Source organism: Cryptotermes secundus, unplaced genomic scaffold (genome assembly GCF_002891405.2).
Source record: "Cryptotermes secundus unplaced genomic scaffold, Csec_1.0 scaffold860, whole genome shotgun sequence".
Lineage (NCBI taxonomy): Eukaryota > Metazoa > Arthropoda > Insecta > Blattodea > Kalotermitidae > Cryptotermes > Cryptotermes secundus.
In genome coordinates, this window is record NW_019739976.1 from 201339 (window position 1) to 223197 (window position 21859).

A 21859-nucleotide genomic window follows, 5' to 3' on the forward strand; every position below is an offset into this window, starting at 1 on the left:
TACTGGAACCACACAATGGGCGAAGACTGAAAAGGAATTGGCCAGCCGACCTGAGAGAGGGTTAACAGGACTTATCTCTGGATAAGCCCTCTCCACGTCACGAAGAATACTATAGCTAATTAGCTTATAGAATCAAATGTATTCTGATTGCTAATTTTATGTAAATAAAAAAAAAATTGCTGCAGGTCTTCGTCAGCGCAGTCATTCTTGGTTCCGGGTTCCTTGGGACTCATGGCCGTATTTTACCACTCCCGACTATGAAAGTGGCACAGCCACCTCTCGGCAGTGGGAATATGCGCTTACAAGACTGTCTCAGTAAGGAGAAGTTGTCCCTGCTCTTAACTAATTAAGTACTACGCCATGAAGGCGTATGGGGGAGTGGATGTACACATCCACATTTTCTTGACCTCGGTACTAGCTGGAGTTGAGTGGTCAGATTCACGCTCCGGCCGCTTTACCCCCGGTACCCATTGGATAGGAGGTTTGGTGGACCCCAGAGCCGGTCAGAATGGCGTGGGGAAGAGAAAATTCTTGACCATACCGGGACTCGAACTCCGACCCCTCGGTCGTCCAGTCACTATACCGACTGCACTATCCCGGCTCTCGCCACAGTAAATAAGCGTATATAAGACGTGACGTGTTGAATTCTTCTTGGGCTGTCAGCCGCGTGACATCGTGATGACGGGGAAAGAGATAGACCCAGTTTTCTTGTCCCTCGAGGCAAATGCCGGGACATAACCTCATTTAGGTTCCTTCTAAATCCTTTCCAGTTCATCCTACGTTTCGACTCAATATTGCCTGCGATACTGGAAGTGGTGTGAAGTAACCCACAAGAAGCTTCGGCCCGGGTTCGAACCCGGGTCTGGTCAAGTGGGATTTGTGGTGGGCAAAGTGGCACTGGGGCAGGTTTTCTCCGAGTACTTCGGTTTCCCCTGCCAATCTTCATTCCACCAAATTCTCAATCATCATAATCACCCGGGGTAGATACAATAGGCCAATCAGTGGCCGACTTACCGAGTGGACCCAACTGGACTCCACCCCCCACTAAGCGAAAAAATAACCACAAGAAGACAAGTGTAGGTAACTATTCAAAATGAAACCAGAAGTACGAGTAAGTAATGGCATTTGTTGCAAATAAATGCTAGTGGAATGGCTGTATGATGTTTCGGCACGTGAAATCGGTGCTCTGACGTTACTGTCCAGTTAGAAATCGTTCCCCTCTTGGCGCTATAAATCCGGACGGGCTTGACAGCTTATCGGGGCCTTCACTGCGGCAGGAACAGAGCAAAACAAAGTGGCTTCACATCGTACAGGGATGTTGCGGAGATAAAGTGAATTAGATGATAATTAAATGACAATATATTTTCTTTACAGGTTTACTTCAGGTGTCTCCACATAAACGTTACTTTCATGGGTTACCGTTCCGCTTAAGAGAGATGAAATGCGTTGTGCTGTATTTTACTTTTATGGGTTGCTCAGCGGCAGTACAAAAAGCGCTGAGTAATGGACAGCGAAGGAAGCGGCAGAGTTGTGATGTCTCGCACTTCAGTTGACGGGGAGGCGGGTAAAAAAATGCTCATTGTCTCCAGCAAACTTCTGAAAGTTTGTACGCGTCCATTAACTACTAGAAGAGAGGAGCACTCTTTTGTGCGACGTGACGCCGTGTAGTCTGATGAAGTTTACTAACTGCAGAGAATTATGCAGACTTTGCTTAACTTCCGACCTTGAATACGGTGGGAGAATAGTTCTCCGAAACGTCAGTAAACGTGTACCAGGCTGCACCACATCACATCCAGCTACAGTCCATTCGCGGAGACGAGAGAGTCCTCGTAAACAAAGGCACGCGGTATCTCCTTGGCTCTTTGAATGAAATCATGCAGCGATCACGTGATGCGTGTATCATTGCAGGGGCGTCCAGAGTTCACTCTTCAGTCTGAATGCAGGTTAACGTGAGTCCGAATGCAGTGAGTACACTGAGTAACTGCGCGCTTTGTCCACTCCTTGCTGTTAGCTGTGGCGACTCGGGGCTTGCTTTGTTTACGCTAACTGTCTCGTCTCCGCGAATGGACTATAGTCTGTGGTTCCTGTTATCGTCGTCATAATCTCAAACCCCAAGTAATGGTAAAGATTATGGTGAAGTGATTTGTAGGCCCAGTTGACAGGCTCATTCTCTCGACAGGAAATGAAGAGAACTGCTGCAGGGCACGAATATTTTCTGTTGCAGTGTAAGTCTCTCCATTGCTCAAAGATTCAGCCTGTTAGCAGAAATGCACCATGTTGCCCGTAATGAAGACCGTCTGCACTTTTGCTGATTCACTCTGTCGGATTCACTTTGTTAATTACGTATATTGTCACGTGTAGGGGGGTACTTGTGACGAAAATAAGGGGTTCTAGATAGGATTAATGGATTTATGGTGTTCTTTTACAATTACACACATGAAGAACGTCTTCAACACTTCAGCTGTTCGGCTGCCTTCTGAATTCCCTCCGACTGCCGGCTTCTTAGCTGCGTCTGACTGTCTCACACATAAATCTACTCGTCTGCAATCTGCTCTACCTGCTTGGTAACATGATGAATCTTGAAGAGTCTGTAGTTTCACGAATTCTGTCTGTAGAAATCTCTGGCAAATCCTTCTCTTTTCATAACGTCGGAAGAACTGTGTAGAAAACACCCACTACAATATTTTGTCTGTTGTAATCTACATATCTGTTGCCACGGTAATAGATGAATTAATTCCAAAGGAACCGTTTCGTTTTTAAGTGTTTACAACTTGTTACCCGGGAACGACAAATTCGAGTGACCTGTTGTTACGGAAGTTTAGCCGTTACGTATCAACGAAAGTCTGGCTCTGGCTCCATTATTCCAGCTTTCAGGTGCCATGTCACAATATGTACCACCTGCTTTAATATGAAACCATCTACGTTCTGCCCACACACTGTATTTATGCGTTCCATATGGTTCTCACAATAAACAGCGATTATTTCCCTAACAGCGTTAACCGGTTGGGCTTTGTAGCGGAGCCGTAATGTGTTTCCTGTGAGGTAGGAACTAAATTTATATATACTGCATTCTTCCCACACAGTGTATTTGTGTGTTCGTATGGTTCTCACAGTAAACTGCGATTATTTCCCTAACAGCGTTACCCGGTTGGGCTTTGTAGCGGAGCCGTAATGTGTTTCCTGTGAGGTAGGAACTAAATTTATATATACTGCATTCTTCCCACACAGTGTATTTGTGTGTTCGTATGGTTCTCACAATAAACAGCGATTATTTATCTAAACAACATTAACCGGTTGGATTTTGTAACGGAGACGTGATGTGTTTCTTTTGAGGTACGTACTCGATTTTTAAATGTTTTTAGATGAACTTCAGACTAGCCATGTAAGCAAAACCCAAATTAAAAGAAAACACAATTTTATGCATATCGATATATGCGATATGATGGAAGATGACACCACAACGACAAAATAACAAAATAACATTATTCGCATCTTCTGACTGGCAAAAACAAAGGACAGGTATTCATGCTGGGCCTAGTATTGGTGCCTCATTGTAGCTGTACTGACTTCTACATCCAAACTGCAGAAAAGTCCCACTGTCTCTCTTCAGGCTTCAGCCTGTTAAATTAGCCTTTCTTCTAAGCAATGGAACTGATGTATTAAAATAAGATGGTTCTATTAAAGAGACGTGCCTGGAGAGGGTTAAGACCGTCCAAGGTACGTTGTGGGAAGATACAGTCGTTGCAGACCAATGTTTGAATCGCATAAACACTACAAAGCGAACAGCTCCAGGGCGTCCATGGAGGATGAGATTGTTGTTGATCGCTTTGGTATAAGGTTTGAAGCACGGCAGAACCGTCCCTTTCTGATTGTACTGTTTCATTCTCTCGTTGGAAATTGGCCATTGTTTGGTGATTACTGAAGCTGTAAGTGGATAGAAGGTCGCTCCTCGATACAAAAATCTTCAATCATTTTCTGAAACATAAATTAATGTGCTCAGAAACAAAAATACGAGTACAAGCTCTGATATAAAAATTCGCAGAGGATTGAACAGACAAACAATTGGACAGTTTTGAGTGTGGCGTCATCAGTCATTTGTCGACGTTCTTATGTACGGAATTCGTGGATGAGTGTCACTGTGCACATTTAATTAAATGGACAAAATACATTGTATTTATTCGGAGACAAAACCGAACGACCCTGGGGAAGTCTTAAAAGCCTACTGAATGCAGTAACCGGTTCCGTGCAGTGCAACACACTCGTACTTAAATATAATTTGGAGAGACAAGGGGTCATTGTACAGTTTGGGGGTGCACTTAAAGCTAACAACCCTTCGTCGAAAAATGTGGTGTGATACCAGACTTCGCAGTCATGTGATTAGCAAATCTTATTTGCGTTCGGGAGAACCCAGACTCGATCTCGGCCCCTGAGTATAGTTTATTGTGGATTTCTTCAGTCCCTACAGATAGTAGGGGCTCTTGATTAGCTAATTATCGTACTATTCGCTATGCTCTCGTGGCTACTGACAGTGTCGTTAAGTAAATAAATGTTAAGAAGACCAGTGATATATTCCAAATCGCATAGAAACTAATTTGGAAAATATATACACACCACTGGCATACTTGTTTTTACTCCGTATTCTGTAGTCTGTCACACGAAAAAAGATCCCTCACGAATATTTGTAGTTTGGGGTGGGGGTGGGGGTTGGGACCGTAAGCCATTCATGGATTACGAACACGAATATAAGAAGAGGTAAAGTGTGTATCCGAAAACCGACCACGGCAATTTATAATGCAATACATGCAAACTCAGGATCTGTAGTTTTCCTTCATCCATAATCCACAAAATTTCCGTTCAAACAAATATTCAATGTTGTGTGTAACTATACGCACCTCACGGTGTAATATCAAAGAAATCTACGTTCTCCCGCAAGGTGTATTTATGCGTTCAATATGGTTCTCACAATAAACAGCGATTATTTCCTTAAACAGCATTAACCGGTTGGCCATTGTAATGCGGGAACCGTGTTTGTTCTGGGAAATTAATTTGTAACTATTGTTTACATTAAATGCAGGCTGCAAAGCGTCAGGCCACAAACACCACAGAGTTTGCATAACGCAATTTCGTTTAAATTCAAGTCAGCGTTGGTAGGTGGCAGCATCGTGCAAATACTTAACACATAGTTCCATACAGATCGCTCAGAGGTCGGCAGTGCGGACTTCGGCAGTTAGGATCAATATCGAAAACACGTGGGTATAGCTCAACCGACATATTCAGAGTTACATCAGTCATTGGCCGGTCACGGTGGCTGAGCGGTTTAAGGCATGTACCGTCTTCGCTCGCTCGGAAGCTGGGATCGTGGGTTCGAATCCCACACAAGACATGGCTGTTTGGTGTGTGTTTATTCTGTATGTGTATTGTCCTGTGTTTAGGTAGAGGTCTTGTGACGAGCTCATCACTCCTCCAAGGCGTTCTACCTACTGTAAAATGATCATGAAACTGAAAATCAGAGGCCAGGGCCGAAGGTGGCTGTAGAGCCAGTGAAAAAAAAAATCAGCCATGGAATCCCTTTCAGCAGCAAGATTTTCATGTTTCTTATGAATCAGTTTCATAAAGCAGAGGCGAGAGGCATAGGAAATACAAAATTTTGATCGGAAATTAGGAATATAAAAAGCACTTAGAAGATCTAATTGGTGATAGAGGAATAATATTGAAATTGATCTTAAAAAAGTTCGGTTTTGAGGGCGTGACCTGGTTTCATTTATCTCAGGAAAGCTCCATTGATTTTTAAATGTTTTAATGGGCCTTGGATTTCATAAAAGACGGACAGTTGCTCGATTAGCTGAGCGACCATCAGCGTCTCAAACAGACTGTACTGCATGGCTTTAACAACAGTCAATAGCTGCACTAACAGACACAAAGTGAAGACATTTCAAATTTCTAATCCCTCAATTCAATATAAATATTGGCTTTGTAATTATACTCACCATTCTTAAGCTTCTTGCTGTCCTTATTCTGATCCTTTACATTAAGTGACAGTGGCGAGGGAACAAATTCTCTGGTGATGACACAGAATGTTCCAGTGTTAACCCTTCGTAGGCTTGTACCAAATGTAAATAATATATAGCAACTACCGCACAAAGAACACCGGGTCTCCGTAACAAAGATGAACGGGTCAGTGTTGTCTAGGAAAATACTCGCTGTTTATTGTGAGACTCATACGGACCGCATAAATACACTGTGTGGGCAGAATGCAGTATATATAACTTCAGTTCGTACCTCACAAGTAACATATTACGTCACCGCTACAGAGCCCAACCGGTCAATCCTGTTTAGGGAAATAATCGCTGTTTACTGTGAGAATCATATGGAACACATAAATACACTCTGTGGGCAAAATGCAGTATATATAACTTCAGTTCGTACCTCACAGGAAACATATTACCTCTCCGCTACAGAGCCCAACCGGTTAATGCTGTTTAGGGAAATAATCGCTGTTTATTGTGAGAATCATACGGAACACATAAATACACTGCGTGGGCAGAATGTAGTATATATAAATTCAGTTCATACCTCGCTAATGCTGTTTAGGGAAATAATCGCTGTTTGCTGAGAGAATCATACGGAACACATAAATACACTGTGTGGGCAGAATGTAGTATATACTATAAATTCAGTTCGTACCTCGCAGGAAGCACATTACGTCTCCGCTACAAAGCCCAACCGGTTAATGCTGTTTAGGGAACTGATCGCTGTTCATTGCGAGAATCGTATGGAACACATGAATACACCGTGTGGGAAAATGCGATTTTTTCTTAATATTGCATTAGGTGGTAGAAATACTTACCATTGTTGTTTAAAGTGATGAATATATCTGTTAATAAAATAAGTGTTGTTCACACAACTGCATAACAGCTTGGTGATATATTTATTTGCATGGTAGTTACATTCATGTTGAATGGCATACCCTGGAGACATCATCTAAACTTTCTGGGCAGAACACAGGCCGAATCTCTGTAAGAGATTGTATTTTGTTTGCGAGAAAGAAGGGTATATATCTAGCATGGCCATTATGGTATTGTCATAATTCTGTTGCTTCTAATATTCTAACTTCATAATTGTTAATTTCTTATGCTCTCACACAAATACGAAAGGACAATTGGGTCAAGTAAGAAAATACGTACACTATAAAGGCTGATAAAAATCAGAGAAATGGTTCTTTAGGTATGAGATAAGACAGAGCATTAAGGATCACTTTAATATGCAAAAATATAAGACCTACAAGAAAGGCGCATTGAACAAAAAATTAGTTTAATTTTTCTCTACATATTTGGTTCTCAGCAGTTTCGATCGGGTCATTGTCTTACCGAGATACACTGCAGATGTGGAGGCAATTTGTTACAAGCAGGAATGTCGCGGGTTCAATTTTCGATGAGATTATTCACTTTTTCAATTGCCCTAATCCATCCAGCCGCACTGTGACCCTGGTATCAATTCAGTCTCTAACGGAAATGAGCACCAGGAATCTACTGACAACCTCACCGCCATCTATGAGCCGACTGTCTAGAAAATGTGGCAGCCTCGACGTCTCACAACCCAATACACCTCCACGGCCTGTTACAGCGGCGATAGCACCACTGCTGATGCATGCAAGCATTCATGTGATGTGTTCGTTATTGCAGCGAGAGATTTTAACAAAAACTAGAACATTACGCGAATCAGCAGTTCTAGAGACACACAGATAGCGAGACATGGCAAAACTAAAGAAATTTTGCAAGTTATTTCTTTCAAACGGACCAAAAATCATTTAAGAGAGATGTAAAGAAATTTACAGTATACTGGATAAACTGTGTGCCAGATATGGAGATATGGGACAAAATACAAGGAGTATACAAGACATATCTAAGCACTGGGTTATAACTAGGAACTGAACATGAAAGGAGTTTATCTAGTTTGATCACAGTTGAAAAGGAAGCAAAATGAGTGACAATTTGATGATTCCCTAATCACTGGGCTGGGACAAATTTAAAACGTAGCTGGAGATAGCATGAGAATTTCTATCTGGAAGTAAAGCAGCCGAAGCGTGAACCTCACTGACCTCTTGCCTAGATCAGGATAATGCATGGAAGTGCTACTTATACTCTACCTTCATGTGTTCATGGCTTGGTCATTAATTGAATTTAGGAAGGACAATTTTACATGTATCTTTACTGGTGCAGGTATAGGGATGAGATAATAATGTTATTCATGATATATACTTTTATTCCAAATTTTGTTTCTTGCATGGTCTGTACAAAAGAATTAGCAAGAAGGAAATTTCAGCCTTGAAGACACACACAAATAAGTTTTTAAATAACATTGTCTGCAAATGTTTTGTGATGTGATCGATTTATTGTAAACAAGAACAAAATTAGTGAAGTCAAGAACTCTTACACTAAGCAGTAAATATGTTTGTTTCATACCTAAGTACAGGATGACTGAAAACATATGTTAACTTTATGGTGGAAATTTTCTTCATATAAAATAAAATCCTCAACAAAATTTTTGAAATTGCAACAGAACTGAATCTGCAGGATAGGACAGAGTTTGATGGAGACATATCAGTCTGTCATAGTACATATTATATGAGGCACTGTTTGTGCAACAAGCGTTTATAAATCAAATCATATATATATATATAAAAGGGTTAACATTTTTATGCACCCTTAAAAAAACTATTATTAGTCTTGGTAAATAAATGCATTTTTTTTCATGGTTTTTCTGATTTTAGACTCTGTCAAGAAAACTATATTCTTCATATCTTCATTCCTTGCAAGTGATGGTTTGCTGTATGTTCATTTACAAAAATTCTTTCTTTGAAATTATAGTTCAACTCCAAAATACACTAACAGTCAGATTTTTTTGACATTTGCAGTCATAACAGCAACACCATTAGACTTTACATGTCACAAAAATTAAATGATTAACTAGCCTTTCCGCTTTTCAAATAAAGAAATGATTGTTACTTTCATAATCTTGATTTCCATGACAAAATCCTTTAGAGAAATAACATTTAGTGCTTCATTATGAATAACATTTGGTATCTTGATGTGTGACACTGTGTAGTTTGGAACATATGTACCGATGTTTCAGAAAAAAAAAACTGCTGCTCCTCTTTGTATACCATGAAGATGGAGGCAACAGTTTAGCTGCAAAACGCTGCCATCGATCTGTGTAAATCCATGGCGTCAGATCCGAGAAGACCATAAATCTTTCATGGTCTTAATTTCACTCACTTTGTGAGGCCCTCATACCATCATTTGAATAAGACTTCATAGGAAACAAAAAATTCGTCAAGTACAGTATAAAGTTCAGTAGTAAGTACTGAAGTGGACGTAAGATTCTCACAGTACATGAACACAGGGAAGGTTCAGAGCTACTTCTTGGAGCCAGGAACATATACCGTGATCTTGGTGTGCAGGATAATGTGGGCCCCAGCGAAAGCCCCTATAGCCGCGGGGTCCATGGTCAGACACTGATCAGTTGCCCACAGGGTTGATAGGGTCTCGTATACAGGTCGCACTTTGCCTCGCCAGGCGTGAGGACGTCCGTCATGGCCCACTACCTCCAAGGATGCCTTAACTAGTGAGACCGTATCAGGCTTCCCGGACGGCACAGACTGCAACAAGAAATTATTATGGTACGGGGAAAAATAAGGTAAAAAGCCTGCAGATTTAAAACAAACTCCGTGGTTTCAGTCCGCAAGCGAATTATACCGACCGAGCGACAGCCGCTTGTCGGCGAAGTTAATGCCAACTTTAGCGGATAGAGGGTGTTGCGTGGTCAACGCGATGAATCTCCACGGCCGTTAATTTCTGTTTTATAGACCAGAGCCGCTATGTCCTTGAAATAGCTCCTCAATTATCGACACGAGGCTGTATGGACCCTATTTCAGACCCACTACTTGTCAGAAAATCTGGTAGCGCCGGCAATCGAACCCGGACCTCTGGATGTGCAGCCAGGAACTCTGACCACTAGACCACAGAGGCGGTCATTACTATACTAAATTAGCTATTATGATCATCAGCACGTTAATTTGGTTTGCTTTTGAACATTTTATGAAAGAAATCTGAATAAATGTGGGCCTATTTATATTGCAAGTTCCCTCACCAAATTAAACTACATAGACCACCAAGCTGATTTATTGCCCGCGCCATAGCTCAAGCGGTTAGTTGCTGGCTTCCTACCGCGGCTGCCAGGGTTCGATCCCGGGTCCGGTCAAGTGGGATTTGTGGTGAACAAAGTGGCGCTGAGGCGATTTTCATGAGTACTTCGGTTTCCCCTGCCAATCTTCATTCCACCAAATTCTCCATCATCATGATCACCCGGGGCAGGCTACAATAGGCCAATTAGTGGCCGCCGTGCCGAGTGGACCCAGTTGGGCTGAGTTATTGCCTAGCATATATAAGACTGCACATGCTATTTCCCATAGTCCTCCTCACCTGTACTGTTGCGTACAGCAAGTGTCCATGGCAGTAAACTGTGATGACAAACAGTCTCCGTTTCACCTCCCGTAAGAAGGAAATCTTCTGAAGAGCTCTCACTTCATGAAGTGGGATCGTGTGACTCGCTTCTGCCTTACGGAAGATCTCATGTTTGTGCGCCTGAACAGCCATAATATATAACAAGAATCATGATAGAATACAGTATATTGCATACAGGGTCATCACATTTTGTAGCTACAGTGCACTTTATACACAAAGTGAACATATATATGGGATGTCATGTCTGTGCATCTGAACAACACATTCTGCAATGAGACTCATAACAAAATACCTTATAATTAATACGGGATGATAATATTTTGTGGCTATTTTGCTTTCAATGCACAAACTCTTTGTTAAACGAACATATACTACAACATATATGTGGGATGTTGTGTACATTTGAACATGGTTTTACAGTAATATTTCTGGATTTTCCTGCCATAAGATACAATATTTCATCTATCGCATGCACTCATTGTGTTGTCATTATGCACCCTGTATACAAACTGCATAAACTGAACATATATATCCTGTCTATTAATCTGTCACCATGTTTCTTTTTGAAAACTTATTGAATGGTTTTCAATGAAGTGCCCTGTCCATCCCAGCCTTATTTGATTAGCCTGTAGTAGGAGCTGTTATGGATCAGTGTATGTGTGTGTGTGCGTGCGTGCCAGAATTAAAGGCACCGCATTTAGGAGAGATGGAGCACGGAGACAAATATTCGCTACCTGACGCAGGTGAGTGACAAGGTGTTTGAGGTGGCCCCTCCAGGCGCATCGGTTGTAACACTCCGCAGTCTGGAATACACACAAATTCTCGTGCCGCTGCAGATCGGCCTGTTTGAGCCCGGCTTTTTTGCACCCGTTTATCTGGTAGCGACAGCTCCCCAGATCCGACAGATGCTGCAGGAAAAGGAAACATCACGTGTTTTATCATAGATGTTTCATTTCAACATTGAAGTAAGTACGTCTGAGGGTTTGCAACCCAGAAGTGGCAGTGATATCTGTCTTCACCACTGCACAGAGTAGATCCGAGATCCACCCAACAGCCTATCTAACAGGCATTTTGGAGGGTGGGGGTTCATACAGCTCGAGCGCGAAGATAATCATTGAACTACAGGTTGATTATTAATCGTTTATTATTTTTTAATTGCTTGGTTTGTATGGTGTCGAATGATGGGGTCATAGGTGAAAACGAATTGAAAGGGCGTGAAAGGAAGTGCTCGTGGCCTAATTTGGAATATTCTCCTTCAGCCTGGATATTCCAAAGCTGAGTCTTAATCCAGGGAGATCCTGAATATGGAGAAGTGCCAATTTCTTGAGAACGACCTTTGATAAATGTTTCTATACACATTAGCGGTGTGGTGATTAATTAAACACAGGAGAAAATTTGCATTTAATGTGTGTATGGGCGGAGTATGTCGGTTGGTCTTACCAGATTTTGCTGTCCGTTAATTATATCCAGCACGGCGTCGTCCAGCTGGGGATGCTCGGATATTGTGGGAAGAAAGTTGCCACTGTCTATGATCTGTGACGTTTCGTTCGGAGAACTCATTGCCTGGGGTCGGTGCTGAACATTTGGGACCCAGTCCACGTTCACGTTCCCGCGACGCTCTTCATTTTGTTGCCGGAGCTGCAAGAAATGTCCTTAATGGAGTGGAAGCTATCTTTCCGTTGGATTCAGAATCATTTAACTTCTCATGACTTTACAGAAAATAACCGGTAGCCGACCATACCAAAGTGTGAGTGATGAATTCTCGTAATTAACTCCATGGAGCGGAGTTTTCCTTCACAAGCTAATAGTCGCTCAGCTGGTCAAGAAACTCCCAGCCATTTGTTACATCTCCCCTTACCCTTTGGAACCCCTTCAAGCTTTTGTATGCATTTCCTTCATGCATGCAGTATAATCGAACAGTTCACATTTTAATGATTGTATCAACTGCATTCGAGAGCAAAGGACTTACTTGCTCCTCAGTGGAAGCCACGTAGCTGTATATGAGAGGATATGAGAGCTGGTTGTTGTGGCGGAATTCTGGGAAGCTGGGCACTTGTTGTGGGCACCACCAGGGGTCATCAGATGCTCCAGGCAGATCTGGCTCAGTCACTTGTCTCTCCTTCTCGAAAGTCTCTCCTGCCCCCTCTGGCAGACCTGTCATACTGCAACACGTTCTGGAATCATATTTGAACCTAAATCCATTCAGAGTTGTACTGAGAAACTGCATCCATCATCCATTTGTAATAATCTAGTTACCGACCAACCCGGTTGTCGCAGTTGCATTTTATTCTGGAGATTTTAGCATGGAGGCCATTCTCTTGTCAGAGGATTTTCATGGTTTCCCTCAGCCCTTCTGGGCACGTTCCAGGTTAGAAGCTTAAAGTGAACCGTGATTGCTTGCCTTCACATCCTTTCGAATTAATTATTCTCATCTACTCAGCATCATTAAATAATTATTAAATAAATAAAACACATTAAACAGTAAGGAGTTACAAAATTTAAATAGACATGTTTATGGCGTTTATTTTGGACAGAACTGGCTTTGCTTCTTGGTGTGTTTGCAACAGGAAGTTCAAAAAAATTGCGCTGATATCTATATCATGACCCCCTTCCATCTACATGTAATAACTTCAGGACCGATAAACACACACACACACACACACACACATATATATATATATATATATGAAATTTGATATCAGAGGATTTTCCCAAATTTTGTGGATAAATTTGAGTGTTATGTGAAATCAGACGACAGTAAAAGGAACTTCACTTTTAGAGTTACAGGCGCTTGTGCATAATTAAGTAGACATTTATTAGTCCAGTAATGTGCGATTCTTTGAACAGAATGGCTTACGAATTTGAGCAGACTGGAGCGATGTAACACTGATATGTGCTTGTAGTCGCCGCTTTCAAGAACTTGGGCATGGCTGTTCCTGTACTGAAGAAACCACTCTTCATGTTGAGCACGAGCTCCAGACAGGCCGGCAGGTCCTTGTCCAAGTGCTTGGTCACGACTTCGGTCTCTTTGCCTTGATCACGTGGAATGACGTCGGATAATATAAGGGAGGAACTGTTCTCAGATGTGCCACAGTGGTTGAACTGTGAACTAACACGTTCAGGACAGAACAGCTGAGGTGTCTGGAACTGACAAGATGGTGGAAAGATGGGTGATTGTGTCACTGTTCGACGTCCCATTGACAGATCTTCAGCCTGTGAAGAAATTATTTCAATATATAAGACATCCCTCATTTGAATCTCGGACGATGCCAAGCGAAACTGGCATTCAGATATTCTGTGCTAGGGTTGCTTGTAACAACCTGTTTGTTTGTACTTCTTGTGTAAGCACATATATCTCTATTAAACAGCTCCATCATACTTTTCAACGGTATTGATTCCACTAAAGTTCTGTCTATCAATCTTTCTACACGCTCATACAGAATTTCTTTCGTCATTGGAAGTTCTCTGATCAGAGGAAGGATTTATTGAACATGCCTGCTTCTCCCCTGGTTCTCAGTTTCTTTTAAATGTTACAATTGTGTGACTAGACTACGGGATGGATTACAGAGGAAATAGAGTTCGATTCTCGGCAGAGGGAAAGCAATTTCTCTTGTATGCAGCATTGATACCAGCTCTGGGGCCTACCCAACCTCATATATAATGGATACTGAGGGTCATTTCTCTGGGAATAAGAAGACCAGGGCGTGAAGCTGAGCACTCACTCCCACAGAGTGACAAGGTTAAAAATGTGCACTCGTCCATACGTCTTTAGTGATTAGTGTTTCGTTAAACATAGGAACATATTATATTATTTAATTAATATAATTCTAATATTTGGCTTCTAAGATCCATAGCTAAGAGAAAGAGAGAATGTGATGATAATAGAAAGACAGAAAGAGAAGAAAGGGAGAAACTAAGATGGATTAAACAAAAATTTGTCTAGTTCTTCACAAACTACAATTTGCAACGTGTATAGTCAGGCTCACCGCACCTGTTCCACTGGTTCATAGCTGCTGGGCTGATTGAGTTCATGAAGACGCGAGGAATCCACTCCAGGATCAGTGAGAAGTGACTTTAGTAGACCTCCTTGTGGTGTAGGGGTGGCGGCTGGAAGATATGAATCCGTGTACATGGGCGGCCGTGTTTGGTGCTTTCCACAGAAGTTCTGAGGAAAACTGATATTCATCACGCAGGCCAGAGGCGAGCACAGAGTCTCCGTGGTACTGCGGTTGCAAGCAACAAGCATTTGTTAGTAACCATTTGAAGCCTGGAGCTCACCTAAATGATATACAGAAATTCAGTTCATACCTCACAGAACACACACCGCGCCTACATTACAGAAGCCAAATATAACCAACCATGTATATAAGAGCTGAGGTTTTCACGTCGGTGACTATGAAGAAAGCAGTCTTCTTGGATGTGGCGCCGTGTAGATATTGTGTTAACCCGACGTTTCGGAGGAACGTATCGCCTCTATCTTCAGGGTAGAAGAAAAGAAGAAATCCTCGAGCGAATCAATCTGTAGCACCTGCTCACGCTGCTTCGCTCGCGGATTTCTTCTTTTCTTCTACCCTGAAGATGGAGGCGACACGTTCCTTCGAAACGTCGGTTAACACAATATATACACGGCGCCACATCGAGACCAGTTTCACGTCCATACAAAACAACACACTCACGATCTTGTTTCAAAATTGAGACTGCGGTCTGTGTTGCTCACCTCGTGGAGCTACACTCACCTAGGCCCGGGTCTCTCCTGGAGCATGGTGAGCAGCAAGGGGTGGGTGCGGTGGAGGGAGAGCTCAGGTGCTGACACGTCCCGCCGTGTAGCAGTAGCTTCCATCACCTATTCCCAGTATGAAGCACACAGACAAGTGAAAGGTTTCCATCCGTTTCGGTTCGGATGTGCGATATCTGATAATTCTGTTCGTATTTGAATATACTTCTAGTATTATTAAAATTGAAATGTGTAAAATACTTAAGTCATATGCCAGGGGTGGTCAAACTTATTGAACATTGGAGCTGCAGAGGATAGTGTCGACAGCCACAAACAGATGTGGACTGCGCATGCCTTCCACACAGCAGACATTTTATATTTAATCAATTTGTGAAATAAGGAGTTGATTCTAATAGTATCTTTTTTGAGCTGCACCGATGGCTCGTGAGCCATAGTTTGACCACGTATGCCCTACAACATATTTATATGGGTCAAGCTCTTTGCGAGACATTTTATAGGCCAATATCACCTGCTGGTAACTCCAGAAACTGATGGTCGCTCAGCTAGTAAATACATTCTTGCATTTCATGGACTTAAGTGTTCATTACAGTATTCACAACAGCACGTCACTGTGCCCTATCCTGAGCCGGTATTTGTGTGTCTGTACCAGTTTCATTGTTTCCAGTCCGCTTGTGCCGTCAGCCTTCAGGTGTTTCCCGGAGTCTTCCCGTTCTCCCCCGTCACCAGTCTGGGCTCTGGATTCCGGTGGGAGCTGCGATGTCCACAAGTGGCCGCTTCCTGTCTGGTATTCAATTGCATTACGTGAAACGAAGATATTTTCCCCGAACCATTATATTGCTGACGTTTAAATTGCAGTGAACCGTTATTTGGGTGGGACAGCTTGTGACGTATTCCCATAGAGTTCCGCGTACGCGCCTGGCTCTTCCGCCTAAGCGGCCGAACGATTTGAAGGATAGCACTGTAGTATATATACAGTAATGTAATTTTCCTGGTTACTGTCTCATACTGAGGACCTAATGCAGAGCACCAAAGGAATGAAACGTACTACGTGATTTTGCCAGTATGTACTGTAGCCCCAGCTATTAAAGTAATGTAGGTATTTTGGTGGAGTTCTTGGATACGATTGGAAACCTCGTTCGCAATCCTTCTTTTTTAAATTAAATGAGTAATATTTCTTTAAAGTTTTAGCCAACCTGTATTGTGATGCTGCCAATGAAAGCAACCACATCCCATGTTCTCCTTCACTCACCTGAGGGGAGGTGCAGCGGTAATCTTCATGACGATTTTCCGTTAGGGACCGACGACGTTTTGCTTTATGTTCCGTCTTACCGGGGTGCGTTGCAGGGGGGACATCGTTTCTGGGGCGTCGACGACATCGCTGTTCGCGATAGTCGGTGAGGATCCTGTGCACAGTTGTTTCGTCACCAGCACTGCGTGCCTGCAGCATGATCAGCATCTGGGAATGCTGACCGTCAGAGAAGTACAGTGAGTGCTGAAACACCTTGCATCACAAGCTGACAGAGAGTAAAGATATCCCCCGCCATTTACAGAACCCGAAGGTTCATTATGCAACTGCACGTAAATGGACGTATCCTGTGTCAGTTGAACCCTGATCATTGTAAAAACACCCCGTCTCCGCTACAAAGCCCAAACGGTTCATGCTGTTTAGGGAAATAATCACGGTTTATTGTGAGACTCATACGGAACACATAAATACAGTGGGCAGAATGCAGTATATATAAATCCAGTTCTTACCTCACAGGAAACACATTACGTCTCCGCTACAAAGCCCAACCGGTTAATGCTGTTTAGGGAAATAATCGCTGTTTACTGTGAGAACCATACGGAACACATAAATACACTGTGTGGGCAGAATGCAGTATATATAAATCCAGTTCTTACCTCACAGGAAACACATTACGTCTCTGCTACAAAGCCCAACCGGTTCATGCTGTTTAGGGTAATAATCGCAGTTTATTGTGAGAACCATACGGAACACACAAATTCGTGTAAACTGTGTGGGCAGAATGTGAAGGTTTATAATGTTACAACAGGTCGTGCCTGTAGCGCTTATTTGTGATTTAACAGGATGATACACTTATCTTCAACGCTGCTTAACCTACACCTGGGGTTCCCTAATCCGTGGTTGCGACCCGATCTTTGCTAGCGAACTCCCTAAATAATCAAACTTACTTGATGACAAAAATCATTGTACGTGTTCCGAAATGTTTTTTTTTCCTTCTTCACATTGTGTTACAAGCCTACGGCGAACTGACGGCGTGCTGAATAGGCACCATCGTCTTGTGGCTCGAGAGGCTCATATAGTTGAAATTCTGGGTCGCAGGCAAGAAGTTAGGTAACCATTGACCTACGGTTGGTAGTTACAGTAGGCAAGAGTTATACTTCATTGCAGGAACGTGTAAAGCCGTGAGTACGAAGTCACATTTGGGGTTGTATTACACATACCATGTACATTGTTGTAAAATTTAACACTGAACCGTAAATGACAGACACAAAGCTACACAGAATTTCTCGCTATCTCAATGATAGCCTCTAATGGATAATATGGGCCTAAGTAATCCCTCCCTTCCACTAAAATTTTCTTCAAGATCTTTCCCCCGGTTAATCACTACATACCACCTCCCCATAGAACTTTAATGTTCAATACCGTGTTCACAAGAGTCCGGTACTGGACCGTATCCTGAGCCAGATGAATCCAGTCCCCATTGACACATTCCGACGTCAGTAAAGAGACTGTAACGTCGAATTCTATTTCCGTTGCCGTAAGATTCGTCGTGAGGCCGTGACATAGCTCAGGCGGTAGTCGCCAGCTTGTCACCCCTGCAGCCCGGGTTCGAGCCAAGGTCTAGGTTATATGGGATTTGTGGTGAACATAGTGGCACTGGGCAGGTTTTCTCCGAGTACTTCGGTTTCCCCTGCCAGTTCTCAATCCACCGACTGCTCCAGATTCATGATCATGCGGGCCTAGTACAACAGGTCAAACAGTGGCTGACGTGTCAAGTGGACTCAGTCTCACTCCAACCACAAGAGATTAAAAATAATCGTCTTAACATTACTCGTACCCCCTCCCCCACGTACCGAGCGGCAATGCCCCTGAGGTGCATTGGGGGAGGGGGTTGTGAATCTTGGCTAAGGCAGTATTCTGGATCAGATTTTCGTGTTCTTTCTCAGTTTCTTCAGGTTAATGCCGGGAAAGTGCTTTAAATGAGACCACAACCGCTTCTGTACCCTTGACAATTAATTTATGAAATCATTAGACGCTCTATAGTCTGTGGCTCACAAACAAACAAACTCTGTAGCCTGTAGTTCGCAAGCGAAATATACCGAGCGACAGCCGCTTGTCGACAAAGTTATTGCCCACAGCGTCGTTAAATAAACTGAAAAGAAGCGAATATAATAGACCCAGGTGTCCCAAATGGTATTTTCGCTTCAGATTTCCGATTAAAATTTTGTATGCATTTTCTTCGTCTATCACATGCATGCCACATACCCAGCCCACATCAACTTCCTTCATGTTACAATGGTAATAATGTGTAGACTGTGTTGTGCAGTTGTGTTTACGTTGTCGGGTAACACGAAACTTGGGAACAACCGGTTCTGTATGCGTTTACTCTCGTCCTGCGGTAACTGTCAAATAGGACGTACTAGTCAGCAAGGTTACTTTGGGAACGTAAAGTAAAACTTTGCTTTTCAAATGAATTCCAATTCCGAACACCAAATCATCGGTCACTCCTGTCTCTGTATTGACTTTTTAACCAAAACAGAGCGTTTCTGTACTCTTTTTAATGTTCCTATATTTTTTTCCGACAGTAACATGAGAATATAGTACTTTATTAACTAATTGCATGCAGCTAGGCCTTCTTCAGAAACTAACAGTTGCTCACCTACTCTACAAATTCTCAGAATTTTATGGAACCCGAAGTCCATCACCGCATTCACAAGAGCAAGCGAGATTAATCCAGCCCTTACCCATCCATCCTATTTATTTAAGATCTGTTTTAACATTATTCTCCCATCAACACCCAGGTCTTTCTAGTGGTGTTTATTAATGAATAAAATTTATTCTTATTTAAATATTGTAATATTATTGTTGGCCGGTCACGGTAGCCGAGCGGTCTAAGGCATGTACTGTCTTCGCTCGCTTGGAAACCGGGATCGTCGGTTCGAATCCCACTCAGGGCATGAATGTTTAGTTTGTGTGTGTGCGTTTTTCTGTGTTTGTGTACAGGTAGAGGCCTTGCGACGAGCTGATCACCCGCCCAAGGAGTCCTACCGAATGTGTAAGATCTAGAAAAACCGAAGTGAACGGAGAAGTTCATGGAGGTAGGCCTAGGCCCACTGGGGCTGTAGTGCCAAGGAAAAAAAAATATTGTTACAAATTATGAAATAAGTGTTTTCTATGTTCATGTCTTCTATAAAAAATAGGGAACAAGAAAGAAAACGCGGCTGCTGGAACTTCTTGACTTTCATTCCTGTGACCAGGGGAGCCGATTTAATAAAACACTGCCCACCCCGTACGTGGTATCAGAAACTATGAATACTTATTGTGTTGTGTTAAATCTGAAACTTTACAAGAACTCACTGTCTTCATTTCTTATTAATCTCATACTAAATTCCATTCTGGACATGGGTGTCCGTCCGCATTTTAACTGTGTTTGTGTTCTGCTGTGCAGATGGAAGGGCCTTGCGATGGGCCGATCCCACAATCAAGGAGTCCTACCAAACGCCTAAAGGATTACGCTTGCAGAATTTAATTTTTAATTAGAACAGGCCAAAGGGCCTAGCTTGCAACCCTGCGGAAGAATATGCAACAGAATTTCGTACTATTCCGTTATAAACCTCTCCTTTAAATATACCCATGTACGTCCCACCCCCCTTTCCACCCCATTTTGAATGCGACTAACGTAACATAGACAAAGAAGTGATTACTGCTCCACGCTTCAGAACCTCGTGAGAAATTTGCACTGGTATGATCCGACATAACGAGAAGTTCAAACGGTTTTGGCCTGGCTCTGTACAAAGTCATTACTAATGTATACAGTAAAATACGGTTAGGGAACTAGGACCGATTCAAATAAAAGTATCGGTTGCCCGAATTAATTTTGTTGTTAGATTGAATGAGGTTCCAAAGCATAAAGACAAACCTGTCTATTCTGGTCAAAAGCCAATACATCGCCAGTAATGAGCACTTGCGTAAGAAACGCTTACCTTCAAATTTGCTGGCAAGTTGAAACCCATGCACATGTTTTGGAGCTCTTTATAACTCAGTTCATGTAGCGGTTTGTTTCTGTCAGTATTTAGCGTCGGTGTTTTAACTGGCGCGTACCCAGCTACTCCTGTTTCACTCATCCTGTCTGTTTGATTAATACTTATGTCACTGACTGCCCCTTGACAGCTGCACTGATGAATTTGGCTGAACGCGTGAGAATAAGCCAATAGAGTAATCTGTCGGCGCTCCGTGAAACTATGCAATCAAGACAGTTGACGGTGTTGAAGCACTACAGAGGTCTGGTTTTAATGCGAAGACTAATCATATTTGCTTCGCCGTCAAGCTTAGCTAAAGAATAGCATTCTTGGGGACCTTAACAGCAATGTGAGACTTAACTGGAGGAATCAGTTAGGTCTATACCCCTGTCATTTGACCCTTGAGCAGACTGGATCACTCTAGGACCAGCAGAAGAAAGCTCGCTAGGGAATGAGTTGGAAACAAGTTACCGAACTCTGTGTAGCAGTGTCCTCCTTCATAAGCTGATAGTCACTCAGACTGTCAAGGAATTCCCTTTATTTTATAAAATCTAAGACTTGAATATTCTGTTAATTGAACTCTTCCACTCGTCCCTGTCCCGAGCCTCTCCAGTCCAGACCGCGGCATCACATCCTCTTTCTTTAAGATCCGCTTCAATATTATCGTTACATTTACGCCTAGGTCTACGAAGTAGCCTTTTTACTGAAGGTTTTGAAAATATTTTTCATTCCCCCCATATGTTACATGACCCTCCCACCTCTTCCACATTGATTTCATCATTCTAATAATATTGAGGAAAATCGTGAAGCTTACAATTCTGATCCTCAAGTTTCCATTGAGCCGTAACTACGGTCACGTGATTAATTGTTACGTGCTCAAACGTCTGAGCCATAATCCGAATTTTGCGCCGTCTCCAGACAGGAGTGTACCTTAGGATCAGTAGTTACTAAGGCAATCGGCCGCGCCATAGCTCAAGTGGTTAGTTGCTGGCTTCCAACCGCGGCGGCCTGGGTTCGATCCCGGGTCTGGTCAAGTGGGATTTGTGGTGGACAAAGTGGCGCTGGGGCAGGTTTTCTCCGAGTACTTCGGTTTCCCCTGCTAATCTTCATTCCACCAATTGCTCCACAATCACCCTCATCTATCATCTTGGGCTGGTACAGTAGGCCAGAAGTGGCCGCAGTACAAGGGACTTAGTCCCACCCCACTAGCAATTAAAAAAAAATGCAATACTTACTTCATGCAACACAGCCTTTTCTTTTGAAGCTGATAGTCTCTAGCTGGGTGAGAAGTTCCCCATATTTTGTGGAACCCTAAGGTTTATTTGTCATCACAAGA

At 42.7% G+C, this 21859-nt stretch overlaps 2 protein-coding genes across 5 annotated transcripts in view; one reads left to right on the plus strand and one right to left on the minus strand.

Annotated features, from left to right (window-relative positions):
• The window catches only part of LOC111872245 (Kv channel-interacting protein 2), a 324290-nt gene that overhangs the window by 130692 nt on the left and 171739 nt on the right, over positions 1 to 21859 (plus strand). The gene's annotated exons all lie outside the window — the stretch shown is intronic.
• LOC111872244 lies at positions 8908 to 20687 on the minus strand. Of its 3 annotated transcripts, none has more exons than XM_023865940.2 (11): positions 20488 to 20687; positions 16508 to 16723; positions 15905 to 16039; positions 15260 to 15366; positions 14515 to 14746; positions 13381 to 13736; positions 12493 to 12685; positions 11964 to 12161; positions 11258 to 11431; positions 10482 to 10643; positions 8908 to 9658 (listed from the first exon to the last, which is right to left on the minus strand). In XM_023865940.2, exons 1-11 carry the CDS (start codon positions 20626 to 20628, stop codon positions 9416 to 9418), a joined length of 2157 nt encoding a protein of 718 aa, XP_023721708.1. In that variant the 5' UTR covers positions 20629 to 20687; the 3' UTR covers positions 8908 to 9415. The 3 variants fall into 3 exon arrangements, with proteins under 3 accessions (XP_023721708.1, XP_023721707.1, XP_023721709.1); XM_023865939.2 differs by having other exon boundaries at positions 12493 to 12697; XM_023865941.2 differs by lacking the exon at positions 15905 to 16039 and having other exon boundaries at positions 12493 to 12697.